Genomic DNA, 27,641 nt, shown 5'->3' with positions numbered 1-27,641 from the left:
GGTTCGCTTTGTAAACACAAACAAAACATACGTAACAAATAGGAGGTTCACATTTATAACATCAAATGAAATTGTACTAGTGCTTCAGCGCTGTTGGTACTTTCACTTTTACGAGACCATACATGCCGTAGAAAACGTTCACATCGCAACTGTCACACACACACGAATAAATTTTGACATAAGTCGAGACAAGAAACGATCAACTTGTTTTGTGTGTATATGTTGTAAAAGCTGGTGTCAAATAGTTTTTGATTAATTTTTCTGTCTTTACTCGTTTTGAGTTAATAAATTGTACCGTAAAAAGTGCTTAAATTGACCAAGGTTAGTTCTATTTTGTGTACAAATTATTGAAAATTGGTAATCCGTTTGAAAGTTCTTTGGAATCCGACGAAATGTCCGTAATATTTGTGAAATGTTATGTTGGAAAACATCGCCATACTTATCACTTTTCTAAAGGAATGTCAGACGAAAAATTTAATTGAAATTTTATTTTAAAGAATCCGGCATCAGCCAAACATTACACAATGCATTTTGTCGTGTTCTGAGTAACCAAACGGAATATTTCATAGCTGTGATATTTCTGTGTGAAGCGTACTGTTTTGCTGTTTTTTCATTGCAAATTGTTTTGGTCACCAAAAACACAATTTGTTTACCGTCTGTTGGTCTTATGTAAGAGTAAAGCCATTCAATGATAGATAGCCATTCATCAAATCCATTCGGAAAAATTCATTGATAATTTTGTTGTCATTTTGTGGCAGGAGAAACTGTTTTTACACGCCCACAGCTAGGACTCTTGGGTTTCTATTATAACAAAGGATTACTTTCATTACCAGCCAGCGTTGTGAGCTACAATTGCTACACTTTATAGCGCTTTGTAAGAGCCTGTAACACATCAAACATTTTAAGATGTTTTTTCTAGTTTTCTTTAAATTATTCAAAGTTAGTTAACGATTTGCGAACTAGAACTACCTAAATCTAACCGGTATCTTGACTAGATAAAATGATTTCTTTTACAGATGTGACAGATCGAACTAATGTTTAATTAAATGTTTTGTCTACCGACAATTATCTGAGTCAACAGATAAATTCAAATTCAGTTGAATCTCTAACAGAACTTTCTATAGTCCGACGAAATTTTAGATCTGAGCGTGGAAAGTAGAATTCTATTGCAACATTGCATAAGTTCAGTTCATGTTCATATCGTTCAACATTGGTTGTGTAATGACAAATTTGACGTTTTCGTTTGGGAAGATTGATTTGGTGTCTTCATCCCTACGTCGAATGAGAAAATTTGTAACTTTTCGCAAACAGACATCGTTGATGACAGAAACGACAAAAATAAGCGATATACTCAGGCTAATGTTGGCTTATATACTAAGCGGCATATTGCTGAACTAATGCAACCGATTCGGTAATTAGATCGGTAACATACTTACAGTTTGTGAAAGGTTAAACTATTGACCGTCTGGCGATGGGCTGTTAGCTTTTTTACGCAGCTCAGGCCGGCAAAAATCATTTTCGCTGTCGTTTCCTAGATTGTGTGGCCCTGGTTGGGTGTGTGTAAAACGGTAGTTGTATAAACTGTTACTAAGGGAGACAAGAAATGTCCGATTTTGTCGATATTTTCTTAAAATCCCAGACTATTATCTGGATACTAATATTTGAATAATATTTTTGCTGTACTATGTGTTTAGTGTAGTATTTCGCCGGCTCAATCGAAATGAAATCACATTGAGTGTGCGGAACAGCCAAACCCTCTCGCTCTCACTCTCTGAATAAATATTTTCCTTTCAGAGCCGTAAAAAGTATTGTGTCTATTTCACTGGAAAAGTCAACTTACGCTTGAAAATCGTGTAGAATTTCAACTTAAAAAAAATTGATTTGGCGACAAAAATTGTGTCTATGTGGATATATTTTTGGATTATATGCATGGTTATGAATGGTCGCAAACATTTTATAAATAAATATATATAAAAATATTAATAATAAGTGGCTATACCACTTTATTGACATGCATGAAATAATCACTCAGTAGAGAAAAAAAAACCTCACGAACTTTTTGTGTATGGCTTTGCTCAGTTGGGTATTTATAACTCATACATTGATGGTTCCAATTTTCAAGGACAAGGTTATTCAGTTATTCTGTGTAAAGTTCATATACCGCTGAACAACTACTAAAACAAATTTGGTTAAAAGTGAAATAAAAACGAAGAGAAAAATTGCTTTAATGTGTAAAACCAAACATAAAAATGAAACAAACTTTGTCTATCGATGTAATTCGTGCATTTTTTTACGATTTTTTTTTCCTCATATATATTCAGGCGAACATATGGAATATATGTTACAGACTGTAACGAATTTTCGGCAAAAATTTATTTATGTCTGCACAATTATATATTACTCAAACTCAAAATTACATTGATAGTAACAAAACAGAACAAACAAAAAAAGAAGTCGAAACGAATCAGCCGTCGTTAATTAGGTTTGTTGGTGTACATTTTATTGTAGACTGACGTATAAGCTTCGAGACTACAATATAGGTGAAGCTTGGACGATAGGGTAATTTGCGAAGTTTTTTTTTTCAAATTTTTATTTGATGTTCTTCAATTCAGTATGAATGCAATTACAAACACCAAACCGAAGCCTTTTGTTTATTTTTTTTTTTTTGTTGTAGACTGGCTGTATTGTTGTCAGAAACATTAATTTAAAAACGATGACATGCAATGAAATGAATTCTATTCTGAATCTGCAATAATCATTTCCGCTAACATTTTTTTTTAAATGTAAATTGTAGCGTCTTGAAAGTTCTGTTTTTATCATCCATTTGAGGGCGTCTCATTTCACTTTAGAATGTTTCTAACGTCTTCTTCTCTTTAGTTTTTGATTTTGCAAAACCAACAATTAATATCACCGGTAGAAAACAGCCGATGACATATTGTAAATATTTCAGACGCTATAGTTAACTTTTCATAGGCGGCATCAAACGCATATTCCGCCCATCAAAATCCAAATTGGTGTCAAAATGAAAGTTTTGGTCCCAAATTAGAGGTGTGCGCCGCCGGCTGGAGGTGCTCAGCCAAGCGCCGCTGCCGGTACATAAAAATGACATCAGAGTCATGTAAATGTATGTATTCTTAAAGCTGATTATGAAAGACTATTGTTCCGTTGTTTGGGACTAAAGACTCTACTTGTTGCCGTGTGTGACTTGCATTTCAAGCATTTTCCAGACTTATCATTATATCTCGTAACAAATTTTCCATTTAGTACTGAATATTTTGCTCTATCTGTAGCAAAATGTCCAAACCTACCTATGACTCTCTCCCTCCCGATGGCTCCCTCCGCAAATTATTAAAAATTAACTCGAGGATAAGATAATTAGAATATACTATTGGCTTTTGACAATAGACTTTAGAAGTAGTTGTTCTTCCGACCTTTAGCACACCCAGTTTATTGTTCTCTTCGAATAGATTGTGGAAATTGTTCTCGTCACTCGGCGCACACCTCTATGCCAAATAACTAATGGAATTTAAAAATAAGAATTTTGTTGACGGTCGAGAGACGTAACCTCACCTAAGTTTTTTTCATTCATTTGTATGATTTTTTTTTTAAACGTGGATGGCATCTCAAACGGTTTTGAAGATGGTCTATTCGACAATTTTAATTGTCTGGCACGACAGGCATTTCAAAAAAATAAATTCTTTGCTTAACTCCAATTCAGATTATCAACAATGTTTGACTGCCGAGATATACACTAAGGCGTACCGTCGTTAGGGTTTTCCTGAGGTTGGGGTATACTAAAGAGCATTTTACTCTTTGTCCAGCAGAATAATGAAAAGGTGTGTCCCGGCGGCTAATAATGATGAATTTTCTTGAGCTTGAGGACAATGGTCAAGAATTTTAAATCTGTTGTTGCTCCTCTATAGAAGAAGTTCTGCAGGATTGAGAAGTCACATATCACAAGTTCTCGTAATTTACAATAGCTTGTCTTTAAGAAACTCATACTAAAACTGTTGCCCTGGAAATTGTTGCTATGGGAATTATTGCTACGGAAACTGTTGCTGCGAAAACTTTTGATACGAAAACTGTTGCTATGGAAGGATGTGAATGGTTGCCCTAACAGATGCACCTAGAAACGAATAAAATTTCATTTTAACTTAATAAAATTCTTGGTTCAGCAGAAACGACAGAAAATCGCTTGATTCGATAAATAATTTTAATTTTTATCATTTTGTATCACAGAATAATTGACAAAGTAAATTTCACTGTTTGTTATAGATTTTTATGGTTGACAGAGTTCTAATTATCTCATTTTTTATCATATCTGATCTGCCACGTCCAAAAATTTGTTTACATTTTACTGATCATCGCATTTTTATATACCCGCAAAATGTTGGTAATAATTTAAAAGTCTTAGTCTTAGATGAACATTTGTTGCAATCAACCGAAAAAAAAATTGAAATCAGAAACGGGTAGTTTCGAATTTAAGAAATTTAGATATGCCGTCGCTGCACCTCATTAACTTAACTTTTATGATCTCACGTTCTCAATTATATCTTGTCAATGAATATTTCGCTTGAATCGTGAATTTAATTGATTTCTTCCACTGCACGATCTTGAGATAAACATCAAATCAACACTTCAGAATAATTTCTTACCAACTTGTTTTGCTACTTTGAGGGGAACTTATACGATCATGAGAAACGTGCTCTTTTCCAGTTACCAGGATCGGACTCGTTTATTCATATTTTACCGATATTAAGATCTTATGTGAATAATACCAACGCGACACAGTAAATTCATGCAAAGTGATCTATATTGTCAGTTAATCTTCGAGGATGTTTTCTTGGATATTTTTTGTACTGACTAGTGAGAAAGCCAAGCCGACGAAAAGATGATGGAGAAAATAAACTCAAAACCACTTCCAGGACCTGAGGACGACATCAACGACATATTAAGCTTCCGTGTAAACACATGATGCTTTTTAGCTCTTTGTTTTGTTAAAATTATTATGGAGATGCCATTGAAAAGCTTTTGTTGTTTTCTTAGCGTCTTCTTTCAATAGCGTGAATGACAGAGTGGTAAATGCATTTAGTTTGAAATACGATCCACTTTTGTATTACTATCAGGTCAAAAAGGAAATTCCCTTGCTCTTTTGTCACTGAGGCTAATTTCACTTATGTATGAGACCTGACGTCATTTTGAGAGAATAAATAGTAGGTAGAAGGTCGGAGGAAGTATGGCCTGGAATCCAGGCCCTGGATGCTGAAAGTTGTAGTAATGAGATTCTCCTCCTATATATCACAATTTCAAAATCCTCTAATGATTTTCGGACGAATTCATTAAAGTTTTTATTTGAGTTTACAATTTTCAACATTCATACAGCACCAATGACCGCATTTTCCGCTCTTTTAGCCAAGGCATATCTTTATGAAATTTTGGTAAATACAGTTAGAGGTAGTGAAATTTCGGCATGAGGTTGCTTCAGCTGATCCACACAAAAAATGAAATCTGTTTATTCGTCTTCATACGGTTCTACCACTACCAAGCGAAATTTCACTGTCTCTGACTGGATTGGAAAATTTCAACAAATTTAGAAAAGGAATTTTCGTCTTTGCGAATCATCATATTCACACGAAACCCGACTCTTCCATTTTTCATCCCTAGGTTATGTAATTGACTCTTTAGTTTTTCGGATGAACGATTTTTTCCGATACCCTGCGAGCGGAAAAATTAGGTCCCCTATGTTGCGCAAGCCACAACGCATTAAATCATCGAATTTATACTTAACATCTATGCATCCCAATATACTATTTTTATACGCTGCATTACGTCGTTCGGTTATGATTTATAAAAAAATTGCTTTTTCCAAAAAAAAATAAATAATAAAATCCGTCGCTTATAAATAGAACTAATTTTGCAGCACATGTTCTAAAGTAATTAACGACAGTTTTCCACTTAAGTAATTTTCGTTGTATGCAATTTTTATGTATCATCGAGTAAATGAACATTGCCGACAAGGTCAACCGAACTATCCTCTTTGATTGATACATTCAAAATATAAACAAAAATTCAGACCATTCGCAAAAGTTTTATTGTTGAAGCTTTGCAATTTTTGTTTATAAAATCGACAAGTTAAATTTTCTAACACAAACGCATTCCCTATTACGTACATCATTCTGGTTAATAGGTATATAATAACGTTCGAGAGTGTATTATATGTGCTGGCTCGCAAATGTTTTGTGAATTAGCAATATGCAAAGCAATTTTATTCGCGAAAATAATTCTTTAGTATGGAACAACGCATCGATCTGCTTAGTAACACTAAATATTTTAGTGGAGAGAGAAAAAAAAATCATTTTTCATTTTAAATTATTTTTTCTGTTGCTTTTTTCTTTTGTTTATTTTTTAATTGACTTTTTTTTAAAAACATTACCATGTTGTTGCTTCGCTGAAAAGGAGCAAAGACGCTACAAATCCGATTATTACGTTAAGAATGAAGTAAAACAGAACTCAGTTGTCAGTGATCGAAAAAAAAATTCAATTCCCAGTTTGTATCATTACTGGTTCACATTATAAATATAGCAAATAACGAATTGAAATTTATGGACATTTTATTATTTATAATTTGTGAGATAATTGTTGTATGTAAAAGCGTTTACAAATAATTGAGACTACAACCCGCCAGCTACCTAATTTGTGTGTACCAAAAAGTATAAATCTTGTTTAGTACAAAGCGATTTTTGCATTTTCCTGAGTATTTTGTTGTTCTCTGATATGGATTGCTGGATGCAAGATGTGGTATGTTGAAAATTTCTTTTTCATTTATTTATTATTCATTTCAGGTTCATGTTCACGGTCAAATGTATTTTTTTAGAAATTTATAATTTTTTTCGTAATCAGTCAACCAACTTTCGGTTCACAAAGTGATAACAGCCTAAATTACGACTTTATACCGTATTATCATGAAAAAAATGTTTTTTTTTATTTATTTTCATACATATTCTCTCTCCTATCTTAGCCAAGTCTCTTGTGTCTTTTTTGGATTGACGAGAAACATTTTCGGTTTATTTTGAATCTAATTTATTGCAAGACAATAAAAAATTTTTTATTTGATTTTGGTCGTCGTCTCTCCTCCCTGTCTCACGAAACAAATCAAATTTTGAAAATTATTATTCCAGTTCCAGTAGACAAAATATTGAGCCATATGAAAAAAAATTCGCCGGCAATATTTTGTCAACAAATGTTTCGTCTTTATTATCTTGTGTAGCATTGAGTGAATGTTTTGTATATTCGGGAATTGATTGTCCGATTATGTTAATGAATATCGCAGGCAGTTTAGTTCTGCATATCATTTCCAGTCAATTAAGCCCATGACATTCCTCAGTGAAAAGTGAATGAACAGAAGGAGATTTTTATTTTTAAACAATTTGTTTGAAGGAAAACGAAAGAGCAGTTCAGACAATAAAACCGTCTCTATCAGTTTTTCCCAATCATAACTAAATAGCATGCAATTTATCAGCGGATAATTGAAAAATATTCGCGCGGCTGATAATTAATCTTTGATATGTTTGATATATCTCCATTGTTATCATCGCGTACCATGGTTTCATCATTGTATACACATTACCTATTACCTGTGATGCCATGATATACCACTAACTATAATTATTCAGATACATATAAAACCGACAGTGTTTTTCATTTCGTTTATGTAATAAAAAGTAGTTATCAACCGGTTTGTTCGAAAGCAAATAATGAAAAATTCACCGCCCCAATCATCTTCGGCAAATTAATGTTGCTTTTTTTCGTTGTTGTTGTTCGTTGTTCAGTTCATGCCTCAGATAATTTATAAAAATATTGTTTGAAATTGCTAACTATATAGTTGGTCTGGTTAATACCAGACTTTATTGAAAGGGTTTATGTTTATAACTTCATAAAATTAGCCACAGTATAATTATTGTACGAAGGCAAGAAAAACCTTCCAAAATGTAATATGCTAGCGGCATTTAAAATTGTAGTTTTCAAAGCTTAAGTTGTTCAATTGTCAAGACCAATAACGTAGACAGACGAACAGACATTCATATTGAAGTAAAAAAATCAGATCCACTGCTATTAAGTAGCAATAATCATAATAAAGTGTACAGCTGAGCCGCTGAACACTTCTTCATTTATTATGGTTTTCATCCCGATAAAAAATATTTGCACATTGATCGGCATGACGCCATAGAATTCCAACATAATATTACGATTACTTCGGTTTATCATAATAATCTTTTTCGTTTTTGCGTGTGAGCCATTCTTGCGCATGCTAGCACATTTTATTTTTAATTAATTTTATTGCGAAAATTTGGACAGAAAAATATCTGCGTTGCCAATAACGACAGACCTGAACGGATTGTCGTTTCATACATCTACCAATTTTATTACATCCTCTCATTTCACAGTGTAATGTCTTTTGCGTCGATGTTGATCCCATGTATTGTTTCTTGAAAATAACGATACACGGAGACGGGATTCGCTAATTCTTGAAGATTGAAATTCTTAGACTCAGGTAATTTGAATATTTGTGTTCGACATAAATAAATACAAACTGCAGCAATTATGGAACCGCAAACCATAATGCCTTTTTGGAACCATCAGCAATCTATTACTTCCGTTGTTCAAAGTATCACCTGGGGCTTGATACTATACTAAATTACGTCCATGCTTTCCAAATTTTTATTTTGACTAGTGTAGAGGTTATAGCCTGACCCGAAAGGGACTGTAACATGTAATAGTAGATAACATCAGTGCTCATGTAAACGGCACTTATTTTCTACCCTTAACTATCATAAATAATGTCGGAACTACTCAACCGATTGTCATAAACTTTTCGGCGAATTTTGGGGATACCTTGCGGCCATAACTTCAGTAACCAACGACGAACAATTTTTCAAAAATATCAAAATGTGGTACCTCCAAACGACATTGGAAAAAGAGTAGCCAACGGGTTCTCTTTTTTCATTTTTCAATGCAGTTCACTTCATGAATTTCTCATCAGGTCACACCAATAGATTGTCTTCAAGATACGGTACTTTCAGACGTAACCTCATTTAAGTTTCGTTAAATGAATTCGTTCATTCATTAATTTGTATGAGATTTTGATAACGTGGATGGCATTTCAAACGGCCTTGAGAGGCAAAGAATTAACCAAGAAACTTCATTTTTAGTTTCTAAGCTGTACAAGCACGCCAACCTCATCGTAAAATATTCGCCCGAACACAATTGTAATTACCCATTTATAAGCATATTGCATCGTAATATTTTAATCAGTCCCTTAACAGACATTACTTTCATTTCAATTTTACTTATATTACAAGACATTCTAATTCAAATAAAATAATTTAAGTTTTAGTGAGTTGACAGGCATATTATATATAAGGGGGCATACATATGTATAGACTTAGACAGCAAAAAAGAAAATTGTATCGAACCGACTATTTCAATAGACGAAAGCATTCAAAATTGCTTTATTACTCGCTATTTACATCGAAGAGTTTGAACATGCACATGATGCACATTGCACATGTAGTACAATTATTGAATATTTACATTAATTATTATCGTGACGTGCCTATAAATTACATCCAGTTAGTAGATGTCTAGATTCTATAATACTACACTGAGATTCGCTCTTATTCAATTGCCATATATTCGACTAGTAATTGGTATCTAGAACAAGATTATTGATAAGAATTAGTAAACATATTTCAATAGTAGTGGATGGAATTATGTAATTCAGAAATGATTTCCGTGTTTGTCGTGTACACAAATTGATTAATCCGATTATATTGCATGTTATTAATCACTGTAATGATTCCTTGAGATTGAGCTATGAGTAATCATGAACCTTTTTTTATCTTCTTCAATTTAAAATACCTGTTAGACTAGGGGCATGTGTGCACGCCAGTCCTTCATTCGGCTCCAGACATATGTCACATTTTTACACTGCCCGATTCGAAAGGGGCATTTTTTCTAGGGTTTTACTTTTGAGCTCCCGAACAACGCTTGTTACTGGCCAGTGTACCGGCGTCAAAATAGAACCATTGGTGAAGGTGATACATAAAAGTACAATTTTCGTAATTTAAACCAGTCAACGACAAGCTTTTTCAGGAACCAACAGTTCAACATCGATTTGGATTTGCTATAATGCATGTGTAACGAGGTGTGTAGGCTAGGCTTACCATCGTTGGGCGCTCCTAACGCTAAAAAAAGTCGTTTTTATATGTCCGCCATTCGTCCGTATATTTCATATGAATAATCAAATTCCAAAATGGTGCCTGTCGCCTTAGTGAATTATAAGAAAAATGAAAGCCAAGTATATTTTACTCTCATCGCGTAGCTTTGAGAAGCAAAAATATTATCTTGGATTGTATAAGTGATGTGTGAAAAGGGAAATGAAAAACTTTTCTGATTGATTGGCGAAACGAAGTTGAGGACTGAGGTAAATTTAAGATTTTGAATTGAACTATATTGACGAGACGTGATATCAGAATTAACTGTTGATGTGATGTGCAAGACGAGAAGACAGAACTGAATTGATGGATTGAATGTAGAATTAATGTTGAACTGTGATATGTCGGCTTTGTTACGTATGCGTTAAAACCAAGAAATAAATAAATAAATATTTAATTTTCATTTTTCTTATAATTCACTAATGCCTTTACACATTTCGCTGTATGGAAAATGAAGATATGTGTTCGAATAGAGATTTACAGGAAATAAATAATTTCAGTGTGCCGATCTAGCAACAGCTGGTCTTGTATAAGCTGGTGAACATTGTAGCGATTGTTTACTTTGTGTTTATCTTGATTTTCTCTTTATATACGTGTGTGTGTGTGTGTTTGTGTGACGGGTAACAAGCGATAATTGCATATCGTTGTAACAACGAAATAGACACCAGCTGGTGTAAAGGCAGCTGTTACTAGATCGGCACACCGAAATTATTTTTCCAACAATTTGATGGGCTTTAGTCCTAAAAATCTCGCTTTTCCACTTATACGTGCAAGCAAATAGCTGATACATATGGAATCGGCTATGCAGGGGGAGTGGAAGCCGAATAATCTTGTCTATTACGATAAGCGATTATTGCAAATTGAATAATTTTGAAAAGCTTACTTCCACTTCTATAACATCCTTTACGGTATTAAATGCTATGAAATTACATTGAGTCGTTTCGTCATATTTAATTACGACTTCATATGCAATCTGTAACTTTGAAACGGGTAATATCAGCGACTGTACAACAGTGTACGATATATACACAGTACCTACTACATTTATTATTTTAATAGTTTGCATTGTTATTTATGTACTAAAAATAATATAAAAAAGAGATATGTAATGTAACTACTGTGTTTATTACCATCCCATACTCAGCGAATCCATGAAAATGTATATTTTTTTTTGTGTTCATGTTTCTCTTTATTGAGTATCTACAGACTGGTTTACCTTGAACTTGGCCGCGAAATTAAACACACACACAATTGTAGGTTACTGGTGAGATTTGCAATACGCGAAATATCTTTGTGTAGACAACAACGCCAAACAGATGAGCGATGGGATATGTTTTTCTTTTTTTTGCACAAACACATATGACCCGGCATTTTTATAATAAGATTACACGTTGTGTTTTGTCGCACACTTATGGCGTTTATTACTCAAACCCGTATGTGACAATGTCTTCATGGATTTTCCTTTGCGTTTGTAAAATTGATAACATAGCGAAGGTAACCGTCCACGAAAGTGGTAATTAGTGTCTTGCGTAGCGAGACATGGAAACGATACGAATTGAGCACATAACATCCGAGTGCCGATTTATTTGATGGATTTCATGTTCACTGCATTGTTAAGGTAAAAAGAAAAAATTCCCGTGCTTGCTGCATGATAGATCTCGTTATTGGAATATTGCGGATAAAAGAAAAGACGATGAGCTTTGAAAGTTTGTGATGTTCGACAAGTTGTTGTGACTTTATTTTTCATCGTCTTTACAGACGCAAAAAATCTTCTTCTCTGAAAAATTAGGGTAAATTGTAGTGGAACTGGACACACACAGAAAGGTTCAAAATGTCGAAACCTTTCCCTTCGACATTCACCTGATTTCGCTCACATAACAAAAGGTTCGTGCAAGCACATTATTCCCAAGATTTGTATAATGGAGTTGGTTAGGGCGAATAAAATCAGGTTTGTTCAAGAGTTCAACCTGATTTTTTCTATTTTTAAATTTAAATGTTTGGGTTTCACAAAGCTAAGACGATTCCATGCATTAACACCAACTGCTTTTGTCGCAGGATTTTTTTTAGAAAGCATCCAACCGGTATCATTTTATTAATCTTCTGTTCGAGGTGTGTCGGGGTCGCGCCACCACAAATTAGTTAGACTGTTTGCGATGAAGGCTGAAATTAATTTAGCTTGATGTCACGGTCGTAACTACTTTGTTGAACGTTCAATTTTAGAAGTGCACGATTGATTTTGCGAATAGATTGTGAAGCTGCAGATCATATTACGAAATATGAGAATACATTAGTCAATGTCGGTCATTCTCCTCCAGAAAACTTTAGATTTAAGCTACCTAACCTGTGTTGCCTATACGCTTAAAATTGACGAAATATTTTATTTTTTTCAGGTCACTATGATGGCTGAGGGCTCTGGATTAAGAATAAAGCAAGAGATAGAAACCACATGCTGTAGTCCGTCTCCATCGTCAGGTAGTGGCAATCAACCATTCGTATACAATACGTCACAATCAAACGTACAGTAACATTTAAAGTGTCAATGGAATTCTTGATTACAGAGATTTAAACATTTCAGATCGAAATGGAGTTGAAATGCGCTTCAGCTGAACCACACCCCTCTCCGGGATCACCAGATCAACAGTATTGTAGTTCGACAACTACACCGATCGGTGACATGTGCAATGATATTAATATGGATAATTCGAAAGAGGAATTAGTTCCGCGACGATTGTGTTTAGTTTGCGGTGACGTTGCGTCAGGATTTCATTATGGTGTAGCGAGTTGCGAGGCATGCAAAGCATTTTTTAAACGGACAATTCAGGGTTCGTAAATGGTGACCTTGAGTTTGTTGTAGTTTTTTTTGTAGCTTTTCGATTTGTCCAATCGTTTACAGGAAACATTGAGTACACGTGCCCGGCCAGCAACGAATGCGAAATAAACAAAAGGAGACGAAAAGCGTGTCAGGCATGTCGATTTCAAAAATGTCTGCTCATGGGTATGCTGAAGGAGGGTGTACGCTTGGACCGAGTACGCGGAGGACGACAGAAATATCGACGAAATCCTTCCGTCAATCCTTACCAGTTTATGATACCGCAATCTACCACAACTGCTGCTCCCACATCGTTGGAAGATATAAAAATGCTGGAAACGCTATCGATTAGTGAACCGGAAATGTTATCGGTTGGCGTAGTTGGAATGGATCTTATGAAAAATAATTGTGATGACAATGGAGATGATAAATCAAGGTCAACTTCAGACGTTCGTATGGACACTGACGCACAGGAACTGCTCAGTGTTTTAAGTGATATTTATGATAAGGAACTAGTAAATGTTATTGGCTGGGCGAAACAAATACCAGGTATTGCACCGCATAGTAATGCATTTTCCGACACTATTCGTTTTAAACGACCAAAATGTAATTTTAGGTTTTATTGATCTGCCTCTTAATGACCAAATGAAGTTGCTACAGGTAACATGGGCAGAACTTTTAACCTTACAGCTAGCACATCGTTCAATTCCGTACAATGGTAGATTGAATTTTGCTAAGGATTTTTGGTTGGACGAACGATCTGCCAAAGATTGCGGTGCAGTAGAGCTGTTTAATCACGTAAGATAGTTGTTCATTTTAAGCTGCTAGCACTGCTACAAATGATTGCAATTTTACGACTTTTAATGCTCAGGTGAATGTAGTCTGTCAATCACTAAAGCTTTATTTTCCATCTATTTTAGTGCGTTCAAATAACTCAACGACTGGAACGGTTGTCTGCTCGTAAAGAGGAATACTTTTTAATAAAAGCTTTAACTTTGTCCAATTGTGACATTCGTCTGGACAATTTGTCAGCACTGCGAAAATTCAGAGATTCAATACTGAGCTCGTTGAACGATTGCGTGTATTTGCTGAGGTTTGCTTTTCCTTACTTATAACATACAACAACTAATAATGTTCGTGATGACGAATCTTATATTTTGCGTCTCTTTTTTCGGTAGACATAATGGAGCCGTTTCACATCAGCAACAATTGCTCCTATTACTACCGTCATTGCGTCAGGCTGATCACATAATTCGAAAATTTTGGATTCAAGTCTATCGGGAGGGTAATGTTAATATGAAAAAACTTTTTGTCGAAATGTTGGAATCTGTTTCAAAATAACGGACAAGCGGTTCGTACTTTTGCTTTTGGTATGAATAAGTTTTGTTAATTTTTATAAAACAAGGAAAATATTCAAAAAACAAAAAAAAAACGAAAATTCAGCGAAAAGATAGACAAACAAAAAATCAATTTTAGGTATGGTATGGTTGATGGTCGGTTCGTAAAAAAAATGTTTAAAAAAGGAAAAAAAAATGTGAGCAAGTTAAATATCCGAACATTGTTATTCTAAAGTGGAAATTGATTTTCGATTACACAGTTTTGACCTATCCATTTGAATAAAAAATGTTTTCCTGAACTTCCCTAACTTTGTAAATATTTACGAAATCGAACGTGTACATTCGTGGACAAACAGCTAAAAGAAACTAGCATATCATTTTTATTACAGTTAAGGTCAAACAAATTTGTATCTGCTTCCACCCATACAATCACACTGCTTATATACTGTTTAAGGAATATTAGTTTAAACATCCCAAGCAGACGCAGACACAATTTTTGTTCACTTTAACTGTTAGTCCCTTTGATTAATAGTCATTTACATAACAAGGGATAAAATGATGAAAAGTAGAGTTGTCGTGAGAATTTTGCGTAGCCGGGAGGTCAATAAAGACACGAAAACGAGACTTTTCATTTTATCTGAGTTATGTAATAGTTATTCTGCGAACGATTGCTAAAAGGCGTTTTTAGCTTATTCGATTCCAGCACTCGCTTCCCGGCTCGTGCTTGAAATTCGCTAAAAAAGTCTCTCAGCAGGCGTTAGGAAAATACATGCTGAGGGCGTCGAAAGTAGTGCGGTACATGAAAAGTACGGTTTCCGACGCATGTAAAAATATTTAAATCTGCTACGACGATTGTAATAAACTTTTCGTCACAAAAATTTCACATAACACATGGGATTTTCCAAATGATCATTGTTTCTGCCGCTGTTTCCATTGTACTGTTACTTGGCCAATCTCGATTTAAACACAATGCCATGATGACGTTGTTGCGGTAGACTATAGAATTAGCGTTATAATGGCACCGTCAAATGTAGTAAGTTCACTTGTACTGTGACCGTATTGGTAGATCACCGATGCCGAATGCATCAAATTAATACTTTTGAAGGACGAGAGGACGAGATGCTTATTTTAGTTAAATGACAGCAACTCCATCATCGTAGAAATTGACCAGAAACTTTGGAGTTAGTATGACAGGAGTGAATTGTAACGAAATGTCAGAAAAATATATTGAGCTGCTAGATAATTCAGATTCATTTTATTCGGAATAATTGAGATACCGAAAATAGTGCGAAAAACAGTAAACAGTATAAGGAAGTAGTCTTGCAGGCTTATTAATATTTCCATAATATGGAAGCGTATTTTACCTTTTTTACCAGACTACGGACGTGCACAATTGTGTTACATTTTTTTTTCAAATATTCCACATGCTACATGCGTCGAAAACCATAATCTTCTGATTTGAAGCAGTACTTTCGACATCCTTAGAATTTATTGACATGGATTTATTGCTTTGGATCAACAAAATTCACACGAAAATTCGACTATTCAACTTTTTTTAACCGTACCTGAAATTGGCTGGATGGATTAGGTCGGGTTCGGGTTCAAACAAATCAATCATGAGCTATTAAATTCTATGAAGCAACAGTGACCCAGATAATTCTAAACAAGTAAATGTAACTAATGCATGAATTAACTCAGTTGAAGGTTTAAGGAATTTCGTTGAGGTATCTCTTCGAAAATCGTCAAATCTGCAGAATCGAAAATTTATTTGCCGAAAGTAGGCTCTCATAACCCATACAGATGGTAAATTTCGGAAAAACATGAATCAGAATGATTGTTGTAAGCATAACGTTTTTAAGTGACAAAGGGAGTTTTTGTTAGAAAGAAAAAAACAAAACTTTAGAAACACTTGAACTTGTAGGGATACTACTGGCTTCTGTGAATTTATCTTAGCTCTTTGTCTACAATTAAAGTTCATATCAACCTACTTTTTGATCATACAGAACCATTGTCGTCTAATATATCGAAAATTTACACATTCTTCGATCATAGCTCGACGATGGTAACTCCCTGCTGTACAAACAAAGAAATATACCAAGCGAATTTCTAGTTGAAAGTTTGGTTCTACATTGTAGAATCTACAATCAATTGTAAATATCGTATCATCAGATTGCGTAGCCGATGTAAACGAGTTAAATTTAACATTTTGGAATCTTTTACGTCTGATCGACCACTTTTCCAATTATGTTCACATCAGTGATGATTCTATTATTTTTTTTGGCGTAAATAAATTCTAATGAAATTCTACTTCCTAAACCTGTTAGAGATGTAACAATTTCATTAAAATTTATAATTTCCATGTACATCCATGTAAAAAACACATTACCGCAAAAATACGTTATTCCAATGAATATGGATGAATCAGCAATAGATTACTAAAGACGAGCTGTACAATAATGTTTTTCCCTGCTCATCAATATTCTTCACCGATTAAAAGTTGCTTGAGGCAATTCAAACAATTGATAAATGACGTCTGCATTCAAGCGATTAGAATTAAAATTTCTCAGTGTGAAAATGTGGACCGAGTCTGGTTTGCTATAAGTAAAACCAATTCAAATGTTCGATCCTCTTCATTATGGTTTGCTAATAGAAATAGCTATCAGAATGTTAAATTTAATTCTGCAATCTAAAGTTTGCGTAAAATGAATGACCGAAATTTACAAATTAACAGTCTTATAGTGTGTGCAGCTAGCGTTGTCCAATCTTTAGAAAGCGAAAATCATGTTAAAATTAACAGATATCTTTGACAACTATGCAAATATCCCGGAATGTAACGGTGTATGTGCCTAAAATGTGTTCACTGTGAGCATACCAATCTATGAACTCAAAACTATCGAAATGTCTACACTTCTAATTAAAATGATCAAAAATCGTATGTAAAATCTTGGAGTGCAACTACTTCCTCTGAATACTTGGCACCTCTGGACAATACCCGTACTGTACAAATTTTCGTAGATTTTCATTCACTTTATTCGCTTGTTTGGGGACCACCTCTTTCTAATCATTCTTCACTAAATAAACGAGCGGAGAACCATATAGCACTTTGTTCCAAACTGAAACGTTATGCTGTAGAATGTTTCATTCCGATTTCATCTTTTATTGATTCTAGCTAAATTCTACTCATTTTATAGACGAGGATATTATGCTTTAAAATAACAATAAACAAAAATAAAATAAAAAAGAAACATTAAAATAGAAGAACAAACGAATAAAAAAAACCAAACAAAATAACCGCAAGAACCTCATTCAATAAAACAAAAGTACAATATTGAAACAGATAAAAATTTTGAAAATTTAATTTTAACAAATTAAAATGTAAAAGTTTTATGTGTTAACTCCGTAGCAATATAGAACAAGTGTAGAAGTACAACGAAGTGACGAGACAAAGCTGATTCTTTTTCCTTTTAAATACAAAATGGTTCTTGATCTTGATTTTTACTTTCATTATTTCTTCAAAACAAAAGTTTTAAAACAAAAATGGAAAATGCCTGTACTATATTCAGGGAATTGATACCTCTGATGGCGCTGCATTGCTTTGGCTACAATTTGAAAGTTAAATTCTGCGTGACCTATTGAAAAATTACTTAGCTTTGAACCATGCATTACATATTTTTGAATAATCGACCGTGAAGAATAGCCGTCGCGCTGTGTACATAAATCCACATCATATCCGTGTCACATAAATTAGTTGTCATTAAATTTCACACTAAAATGTATATTATGACTCAATCTACTTATCAAAATTTAAGCTAAACTTTGTGATAGGATTGCACAAGTCTGTCATATTTTGATATATTTTTTGTCAGTAATTTGGTGGACCAGATCAAGGCATATTTTTAGAAATTAATTTCGTAAAAATTCCATGAAATTCTTTTGAAAAAATTCTAAACTTCAAACTCTACTGGTTATGTGCACAGGCACCAGCTCTTGATATGTCACGGTCACGGTCACGGTCATGAAATTCTTTTGAAAAAATTCTAAACTTCTGAATTCAGAATTTTTTTCAAAAAATTTTATGAAGCTTTCGAAAAATAAAATGCCTAGAAGAAGCGCCAGTGACATTTTTTATTAGAGCCAAATTTACTGACAACGTAGGAATTTTATCTGTGCGCCAACAACATTATTTCGCTGAACTACAGCAATAAGTTGACTAAAATGGATTTTAAAAGAACTTCTAGTTAATGTGCGGGTTTCGTAAATCCAAAAACAAAAGAATTTTTTTGTCATAATCTAAACTCAAACTTTTCAAAATAGTCTGTCTTACCCGTCTGCTAATAAATGTATGCCCATATCGACTGAGTTAACAAACAATATTCGATTTTTCTACCAAAACAGAACAGAAAGCGAAATTAAAACAAGGGCAACACCTGCATGAATTCATTGAGCAATATCAACAAATATCATAAACTTTTAGCTAAATCAGTGCAATGTTTCTTTTTGATGCGTCACGGTTATCAAAATCGTGACTTGAATAAGGCTCTTGCCAGTTCATTCTTTTATAATGTAGCGAAATGTAAGCAAAAGAAAAATGAGAAGAAAAAGATGTTTCGTGCAACGCTTGGCGATATTTCTATACAAAATGTAGTGGCACATTTAATGATTTTTATTTGATATGCGTTCAGCGACTAGGTTACATTTTGTCACTTTTGAATAGAAACAAAATTTACGATATTAGGCCCTGCTTTTGTACATTTATTCAACGAAGAACGGAAGTCAATATTATCAACCAATCAATTTTAACTATTTTTTTATTGACCCTCTTGTTATGTAGGTAGAGGTAGAATGATCTAGAATATTTGTAAAATAAAGAATTCCATTTTGGTGAAACTAGTAAGATTTCAATTTCAATTTAAATTATTTCTGAACAATTTCTTGAACTAAATGCACCGCATAGCTCCAGTATAAGTTACAATTCTAAGGAGCTACTACAAAGACTCTTCTATAATAAATACCTCTGTAACTTTATCTTACATTAAATTAAAAAAAAAAAAACAAAGAGAAATGTCAGACAGCAGTCTTCAAATCGACATCCTTACCAATGCTTTCTATTCTATTTTCGAACATGCTACCGTCCTTTGTCTTGTCATATGAAAGACGAGACGAAACAAACAGTGTTGCCAATGCGAATAAATTTGAATTTAGTCCACTATTTTATACGAAAAATCGACTACGCAAGGTCGTATAGAAAATCAACCTTTTCACACGTCGCTTTAGTGAAATTGACTCAAATCAAAAGTCCACTTTTCACAAGTTGTATGCATGCATAGTTATGTAATTTAACATCTGGTCACGAATACTATCCCCATTTAGAAATTTGCTGTATTACTATTGTGAACTGCAGTGCGTAAATATTATTTTGTCGAAATTGTAAATTCGCTTCCATTTTCCATACATAACTTGAGTGTAAATGGTCATTTTCCGCGCTCGATGGGCTGTCAACCTCGCCTTCGTCTCGAGCCATTTTTTTCAATCTTTTGCGCAAAACTTCCCACCTAGACACTTGATAGGAAAATCGCTCCTTTAAAATTTAAAAATTTTAAAAACTGCTGCACCTGAACATTAAGAAACAGTTTCATGGATACAAATACATTTTGGACAATTTTTGTTTTCTTCTTTTTTGATAAATCAGAATAGGAAATTGACGATCTCGTAAATGGATGAAATAAAAATGAATGGAAAAATCATGAATATTCTACCAACTAAAAGTAATATCATAATATGTGTTATAATAAATAATAAATAAAGAAGAAGAAAGAAGAAGAAAAAACTAACAATTTCCTTTATAGTCTTTTAGCTGTTAAGAACAAACACACATTTAAAATGTAGTTTATATTGAGAAGAATAAAACAAACTAGAAGCGAAAAATGCAATTTATATAACCTACACTCAGCAAATAAAATATAAAATTAAAGTGAACAAGTTTAGAATTGTTAAACAATTGAGGAACAACAACCAATCTTTAGATTCACATACACATTTTACTGTGTTTTTATTTTAATTTTTTTTAAGGAAAAAAAATCGAAAAAGAAAAGCGAAGAGAAACAAAAAAATTTATAATTTTTTTGTTTGATGAAAATTTTTTGTTTTTGTTTTTTCATTTTGATTTTGAATTAATTTTCATAATAAATTTTTGTGCCTGCTAAATTATAAAATGATAATATTAATAATATACCATTGTGATGATTAAAATTAACTTTTAATTATAAAAAAAATATTATAGAAACCGTTATTTTTATTAAAAAAAGGAAGAAAAATTAAATTGTAGAAAATAGAAAAAAAAAATTAAATTAAAAAGTTTGGAGAATTTAGAATTATTTTAGCAAAAGTGGAACACACAAACACATTTTCTTCTTATTCTTAAATTTTTATTCTTTTATTTGAAACAAATTACCCCAAGTAAAAATTATATGCAAATTTTAAACTTATTGTTTTGTTACTTTGACTCACTTCAATTTTAACATCACTCCCTCAATCATCGCTCAACTGTTCAATCGTTAGCAAATTGGAGCCTTATAGATCCGATGTTTTTCCTGTTGTCTCAAGAAAGATGCAAGAGAGGGTCTCGCATCGTATTATGTATGCACTGATAAAACAACATACGTCAGGTATGTATAAAATAGCTGACAGACAGATTCACTTCAGTCTTACTTCGGACACGTATGCTGCTAACTTATGATATATACGTAGTACATGTCCAACGTGTAAACATACGAGTAACACGAATAGTCACGAGCAGTACATGTCATATGTAATCAGCATACGCGTCCGAAGTAAGACATGAAAACAAAAGTGAAGCTGTCTGCCAGCTATTTTATACATATCTGACGTATGTTGTTTTATCAGTGTGTTAGATAGATTTCATCAGCTGGGGTCGAACATTTCAAATTGTCTTTACCGAATTGGCCATAAACAAGCTGTATCTGCAAGAGGCGAATGAACGTTTGAACTTTGTTGTCATTCTACCGTTGACGATCAAAATTTCAAGGTATAAGCAACGCGGTAAGCCCATAGATTCGGGCATTACTACGACTGTGGCAAATTACGCAAAAAAAAGGTTCCACACTGTATTTCGAAAATGTATCGCTGGTTTTAGTAATTGATGTTTGGTTCTTGTACACGCCTAGGAAAAGCGACACATTTGCTGTTTCTGGGTTTTATTTAAGTTTTTGATTTCTCCATATAAAATTCCATGCAAATTCCTTGTTTACTTTTTTCCATTAATTTATTAAGTTTTCGTAATTTAATCCTCCTTATATTTCAATTCCAAATTTGTCATTATCTTGGAATTATTTTTGGTCTCAAAGTTTGTGATGTATTATGGTACATCTTCATCCATATAGAACAAATTCAATCGAACTTGGTTTTCATTTTTTTATGTTTTTTTTTTTATCGGAACGAACCTGGTTTTTTATTGATCCACCCTTCGTGTGCAACAACTTTCTCTCAAAAGACTCGGATTATGCTGGTTAAGTCTCTTGTCTTACCTGCCTTTACGTATGCGGATTCAGTCTATTCAACCAACCTTTCTGCTTCTTCTATTCGGTCGTTAGAAGGACCATTTTCTGCATGTTTGCGTTTTGTTTATCGCTTGAGACGCTACGACAGTACTCGTGGCTACGATAATGATGTCCTTGGGTGTTCTTTGATGACCTACCTAAGGCTGCGGTGTTGTACCGTCATCTACAATGTGGCGAAACGGCGGGAGCCTGGTTTTCTCTACGAGAGACTATTTGTCGGTAGCTCGGTGCCCAGTCGGAATTACGTACTACCCAGACATTCTTCGGTTCAGTACAACCGCTCTTTTTTCGTTCGGTCAGTAGCCGATTATAACTCTATTCCGGTCCATATTAGGAGGCTACCATCGGCGGCGAAGTTTAATGACGCTAGTATGGCATATTTTACGTCGTTGTAGATTTCGATTGGGTGTTGCTTGGGCGTGCTGCCACCCATGTGATCAGAGTCTTTTGTCTCTTTTACGTTTCCTTTTTACTGTTTTATTTCTAGGATTTTGCAAGCGAGTTGGTGTGACTATCCGGTGCGTGTTAATGTGAGTCAATTTAGTTTTTATTTAATTTTTGTTCTTTTTTTTGTTTATTTTCTTCTACTGTAACCAAACTCTAACGTCTACTTTCCGTCTATATAGTTCGTTTTTGACACGACTTTTTCTCTTTTTATATATGTCGTTTAATTAATTTGTAAATTTGCTATTTTTTGTTTTTCGCGCAGAACATTTGTATAAGGATCTTCCTTTTTGTTCTTAATTATTGAATAAATTGAAATTTGAATTTGAAACCAGCTTTTCCCTAAAAAAAATCGACTTTGACTAAATAATATGGGGTCAAATCAACAGAGATTCGCGGAGTTAGTTGACAGTGAGTCGAATCAGGCGACAAGTGGCTTTGCTGCAAAAGGGTTCCTTTATGAATTTTCCAATTATCGAAATGCATGTATTGTGTAAAGGTTGTTCCGCTATGACCGATTGACTACATCAGAACAGTAACTTTTTGTTGCTTAATGATTGCTTGGCCTATACACCTTTTCAGCAACGTTGTTATTACCTAACTTGATTTCGTCGTAATCTCTTCCTTCTGCACTTTTATTCACGACTTTGTCGCCACTTAATTAATTCTAAACGTGAAACGTGTTCTTCGTTAATCTTGAGCTTTTGTGAATTTGCAGGTGTTGCACGTGACGATTAGGTAAAAACGGCGCAAGCATTTTTTAACAGTGGAGAACTAGAGTGCCTAACAAAACAGATGTATCGATCTGTTAGCTTAATTTTATTCAAATTTTAAGTGCCCATATGACGTCCCTGGAACTGGGTGTATGAAATGCGACAGTATTTTTACATCGGTCATAATCACCCCGGAAGCAAACAATCACTCAGTGTTATTATTTAAAAGTAAAGTGGAAGATGAGATATTTTTTTGTTATACTTACTTATTTTAAACAAGAAAAACCTGTTCAAATATTCTTTTGTTTGTCAACTCCAATTTCCACGAACACGAGTACTTTTATGATAAAATTATTACTCGGCGCGAATACAAAATTTATTATAAAACGGTGGCAGTTTAACGTGAAAGAGCCACACGAGCTTTTGTTTCATTCTGTAACCAAATTTAGCAGAAAACGTAGAAAAGGTGTAGAAAAAAAAATGAAAACTGTAATTTTGTTGATTGTTGCCGTGCTGGCTTTCGGTGAGATCAATATTATATAGCAATAAATTTAAATTATTTTGATGTTAGATTCCCGTTCAACAGCGTCAGCAATAGAGCAGCTTAATGACTGCTCCGTTCCAAGGAACTGCGGAATCAATCCAAATATTTCTTGGAATCCTGTGACATGCCGATGTGAAGAGAGACCGAATTGTGAGCCTAGAAACTGCGGAATCAATCCAAATATTTCTTGGAATCCTGTGACATGCCGATGTGAAGAGAGACAGAATTGTGAGCCAAGAAACTGCGGAATCAATCCAAATATTTCTTGGAATCCTGTGACATGCCGATGTGAAGAGAGACAGAATTGTGAGCCAAGAAACTGCGGAATCAATCCAAATATTTCTTGGAATCCTGTGACATGCCGATGTGAAGAGAGGCAACATTGTGTGCCAAGAAACTGCGGAATCAATCCGAATATTTCTTGGAATCCCGTGACATGCCGATGTGAAGAGAGGCAGAAATGTGAGCCAAGGAATTGTGGAATCAATCCAAATATTTCTTGGAATCCCGTGACATGTCGATGTGAAGAGAGGCAGAAATGTGTGCCAAGAAACTGCGGAATCAATCCAAATATTTCTTGGAATCCCGTGACATGTCGATGTGAAGAGAGGCAGAAATGTGTGCCAAGAAACTGCGGAATCAATCCAAATATTTCTTGGAATCCTGTGACATGCCGATGTGAAGAGAGACAGAATTGTGAGCCAAGAAACTGCGGAATCAATCCAAATATTTCTTGGAATCCTGTGACATGCCGATGTGAAGAGAGGCAGAAATGTGAGCCAAGGAATTGTGGAATCAATCCAAATATTTCTTGGAATCCTGTGACATGCCGATGTGAAGAGAGGCAAAAATGTGAGCCAAGGAATTGTGGAATCAATCCAAATATTTCTTGGAATCCTGTGACATGCCGATGTGAAGAGCGGCAGAAAAGTGAGCCAAAGAACTGATCACCCTCGAAATGAGAATTTTGTAATTGGAAATTGAAAAGAAATTATCAATAAATTTGGACTTTTACCGAACAGAAACCTTTATAAATTCACATGTTGCAAGTAGTGTAATTACTGAATCTAGTACTTCATTTGATCTAAATAGTTTTTATCTACTGGAAGTTGAAAAAATTCATAATTTTCAGTATGAATTTAGTTAGCAAAGACAGTCCACGATTTAATGCACAGAGGCACATAAAGGTTTTTATCAGTGCATAATAGTCATTCATTTATACCACCAAGTGAAATAGTAATTTATACCACTCAGCATCATAATACGCAAAATTTAGAATTTAGATGCCTCTGTGGCATAAAACGTTGCATGCAATTCGCGAAATTGCCCAAGATCTACCGTTCAAAACAGAAGCGTGTACAACTTTTCATGCCGAGTGACCAAATTACGAATTCTTATGAAGAATTCTGTAATTTTAATCCAAGACATGAAAAGTACTTAATTAGGCTCAAGACGTGTAACACTTACACATCTAGAGCCTTATAAATAACTATTATGCAACAAAGTGATAAACGTTTTTCTCATGGAAGTTTCTCATTTCGTCATTTTTACTTGAATACTGAAATCCGACGACTATATCAACTCTTCCATACTTCTCAAAGACTACCTTGCGGCCGAAAAAGTAACTCTCTCTTTGTTGTTGAAATGACTGTAGAATGATTTCTTTGTTAGTGTTGTTGTTGTTTCGCCCCATTTCAGTTTTCAAATGCAAAAAACGTCGTTTGTGACTCGTGATGAGAGTGGAATTTTTCGGTAGACATCGTGAGCATGTCCTAATCGGCTCTGCCTCGTTACGACTAGTACTAGTAACGAAAAATTCAGCTTTGAACTTGTAAAAAAACATACCATTATTACTGAGTTGCATAAACAATGCAATGGAAGTTTTACTTTTTTGTCACTGAGATGACAAAAGCGTGATATTGTTGATGACTTTGCGCAATTCCAATCAACACTTTAGGCGTCATTCAAAAAGGACGTCACGCTCATAGTGACCCACCTTTCGAAAAACGTGACGTGTTGTGACATGGGACGGACCCAAGGTAAATATAGCGAGGAGGTAATGCCATTCAGACGCGCGGCCTAGCACATAAGTTCGATGCCAATGACATCTTTTTTTAAAATGGTTGACTACGATTTACTTGTATTTCACAAAAATATTTTCGCTATCTCACAACAGATGGCTCGACTTTCTATTCCATTTTCTGCTTTCAACGAAGGGATGAGATGGCGTTTGTATCGAACTTTCGTGCCACCGCACATCTGATTCGGTTATATGTGTTATTTTTGGTACTACATTTAAAAAAAAAATTACTTGGTATCAAGACGTTGGTAGTGTTTGATTTACCAGACAAAGCATGCAAAACCATCAAAGTCCTCAGAAATCGATTCTTCTACGGCAGTCATCGCACCATGACTTTCGTTGTGTTTTTTGGTTTTAGACTATATTTTTGATGTTTTACTCCAGTTTGTTTTTCCCTTATACGGACGTCCGCTTTGGGGGATGGACCCCGAAAATCAGAAAGCGGACATGTTGTGACATAGGATGGACCCACCTCAAAAAAATCGAAAAAAAGCGTGACGTCCTTTTTGGACGATGCCTTACTTATGCCAATTATAAGGTTCAATCGAAAAAAGTTTTAGAATCTTCAAATTTACTTCTTGGATAATCGGAATGGATTTTCTTCAATTCTCAACTTTACGTATGTCTTGCCGCAGCATCCAATCTGTATCTGCTATATCATTCCAAGAAATCCTATTGCCGTGTTGTGGTACAAGAATCCTCGAAATCAACGATTTGCACTCTGAATCCACAGCCGGTTCATCGGGGAAGTGAACACGTCGTAATGAATGTTTCAACGAAACAATATCATAACCTTTGGGTAATTTTCCAAAAACCATTTCAAACAACACAATCCCACTGCCAAAAATATCGGCGTAGTCAGGTTCAGTGAGGCTGCTGCTCTCGCAATCCGTATCCACAACAACACAATGATTTATCATATTCCTGTACGAGTATCCGAAGATACTGATTTTCAGAACACTGTTAGCATCAAATAAAATGTTTCCGCTTTTGATGTCATGATGAATGCAACCACGAGAATTACAATACGACAATACACTGGCTAATTGACGATAAATACTTCTCGCCCCCGGTTCGGTGAGACATCCTTTTTCTCGAATCAAGTCCGAAAGTGATCCATTCTGTGCACACTCCATGACAATGTAGTATCGGTTTGGGGTCTCGATGCTCCGGTAGTACTTAATCAGATTGGGATGATTCAGTTGCCTCATCATTTCAATTTCTTGATAGAAGCCTTTCTTCCTGCAAAAGCCTGAATTTCCGACTTTTGTCATTATTTTGATAGTGACGACACCACCGGTTTCTGATGATCTGGCCGTTATTACTGTCACATCATTTGTATTATCAATGGCATCTGATGTTCTATAGCCCTCCTTCTCAAGTAAGCTTCCCTGATGGCTTATGGCACTGGAATGGGATGAAGCAGGTTCTATGATCGAAAGTGTTTGCCCGAATGCTGATGTCGATGAGACTCCGGTGCTACTGGATGCGCTCGCTTTTTCTGCATTTTTTGAATTGATAGAAAATCGAGATTCCATAATTTTGACTGAGAATTTCAACAAGCACACATATTAAGCGGCAGACGTATCGAAAAGTGAAATTTTTTAAATTTTAATTGGCCTACTCGAGAGAAGGTGGAGTTAGCACAGTGGTTAATAAACAATGAACTAAAGTGAATAAAAAGAATTTGAAGCATTACTAATCAGTAAATTAAACATTTCTCTCGTCTATACCAAAAATTCGGTGTATAAGAATTCAATAGCTCAATGTTTTCGGAACAACTTTTAAGGAAGGTCTTATTTTCAAGGTTTCTACCAAAAATCATAAGCTCACGCCTACCGGAACGGAACATCTATTCGTACC

At 34.5% G+C, this 27,641-nt stretch overlaps 3 protein-coding genes across 5 annotated transcripts; 2 read left to right on the top strand and 1 right to left on the bottom strand.

Moving 5' to 3' along the window:
- The first annotated feature begins 161 nt into the window (after window positions 1-161).
- On the top strand, window positions 162-18,977 carry LOC119069967 (steroid hormone receptor ERR1). Of its 2 annotated transcripts, none has more exons than XM_037174203.1 (7): window positions 162-321; window positions 12,665-12,790; window positions 12,850-13,096; window positions 13,168-13,632; window positions 13,700-13,881; window positions 14,004-14,176; window positions 14,262-18,977. In XM_037174203.1, the coding sequence occupies exons 2-7, from the start codon at window positions 12,671-12,673 to the stop codon at window positions 14,422-14,424; spliced, it is 1,350 nt and encodes a 449-aa protein (XP_037030098.1). In that variant the 5' UTR covers window positions 162-321; window positions 12,665-12,670; the 3' UTR covers window positions 14,425-18,977. The 2 variants fall into 2 exon arrangements, with proteins under 2 accessions (XP_037030098.1, XP_037030097.1); XM_037174202.1 differs by lacking the exon at window positions 162-321 and adding an exon at window positions 6,288-6,798.
- A 4,572-nt stretch (window positions 18,978-23,549) lies between these two features.
- LOC119069970 (balbiani ring protein 3-like) lies at window positions 23,550-24,714 on the top strand. 2 transcript variants are annotated; one of them, XM_037174210.1, is made up of 2 exons: window positions 23,550-23,677; window positions 23,726-24,714. In XM_037174210.1, the coding sequence occupies exons 1-2, from the start codon at window positions 23,635-23,637 to the stop codon at window positions 24,643-24,645; spliced, it is 963 nt and encodes a 320-aa protein (XP_037030105.1). In that variant the 5' UTR covers window positions 23,550-23,634; the 3' UTR covers window positions 24,646-24,714. The 2 variants fall into 2 exon arrangements, with proteins under 2 accessions (XP_037030105.1, XP_037030106.1); XM_037174211.1 differs by having other exon boundaries at window positions 23,551-23,677; window positions 23,741-24,714.
- Window positions 24,715-26,172: 1,458 nt separating this feature from the next.
- LOC119069972 (testis-specific serine/threonine-protein kinase 4-like) lies at window positions 26,173-27,414 on the bottom strand. Its single transcript, XM_037174215.1, has one exon. The coding sequence runs from the start codon at window positions 27,314-27,316 to the stop codon at window positions 26,381-26,383; it is 936 nt and encodes a 311-aa protein (XP_037030110.1). The 5' UTR covers window positions 27,317-27,414; the 3' UTR covers window positions 26,173-26,380.
- Window positions 27,415-27,641: the final 227 nt, after the last annotated feature.

Source organism: Bradysia coprophila (genome assembly GCF_014529535.1).
Source record: "Bradysia coprophila strain Holo2 chromosome X unlocalized genomic scaffold, BU_Bcop_v1 contig_416, whole genome shotgun sequence".
Classification (NCBI taxonomy): domain Eukaryota; kingdom Metazoa; phylum Arthropoda; class Insecta; order Diptera; family Sciaridae; genus Bradysia; species Bradysia coprophila.
This window is presented reverse-complemented; position numbering and strand designations above follow the sequence as displayed.

What these genes read in the sequence shown, in the direction of transcription:
- LOC119069967 (XM_037174202.1), top strand. Translation starts at nt 6,775, where the DNA reads ATGGATTGCTGGATGCAAGATGTG. An exon ending in ACAATACGTCACAATCAAAC is followed by an intron (nt 12,791 to 12,849) that starts GTACAGTAACAT and finishes TAAACATTTCAG; the next exon opens with ATCGAAATGGAGTTGAAATG. An exon ending in CTGGGCGAAACAAATACCAG is followed by an intron (nt 13,633 to 13,699) that starts GTATTGCACCGC and finishes ATGTAATTTTAG; the next exon opens with GTTTTATTGATCTGCCTCTT.
- LOC119069970 (XM_037174210.1), top strand. Translation starts at nt 23,635, where the DNA reads ATGAAAACTGTAATTTTGTTGATTGTTGCCGTGCTGGCTTTCG. An exon ending in TGTTGCCGTGCTGGCTTTCG is followed by an intron (nt 23,678 to 23,725) that starts GTGAGATCAATA and finishes TTTTGATGTTAG; the next exon opens with ATTCCCGTTCAACAGCGTCA.
- LOC119069972 (XM_037174215.1), bottom strand. Translation starts at nt 27,316, where the DNA reads ATGGAATCTCGATTTTCTATCAATTCAAAAAATGCAGAAAAAGCGAGC.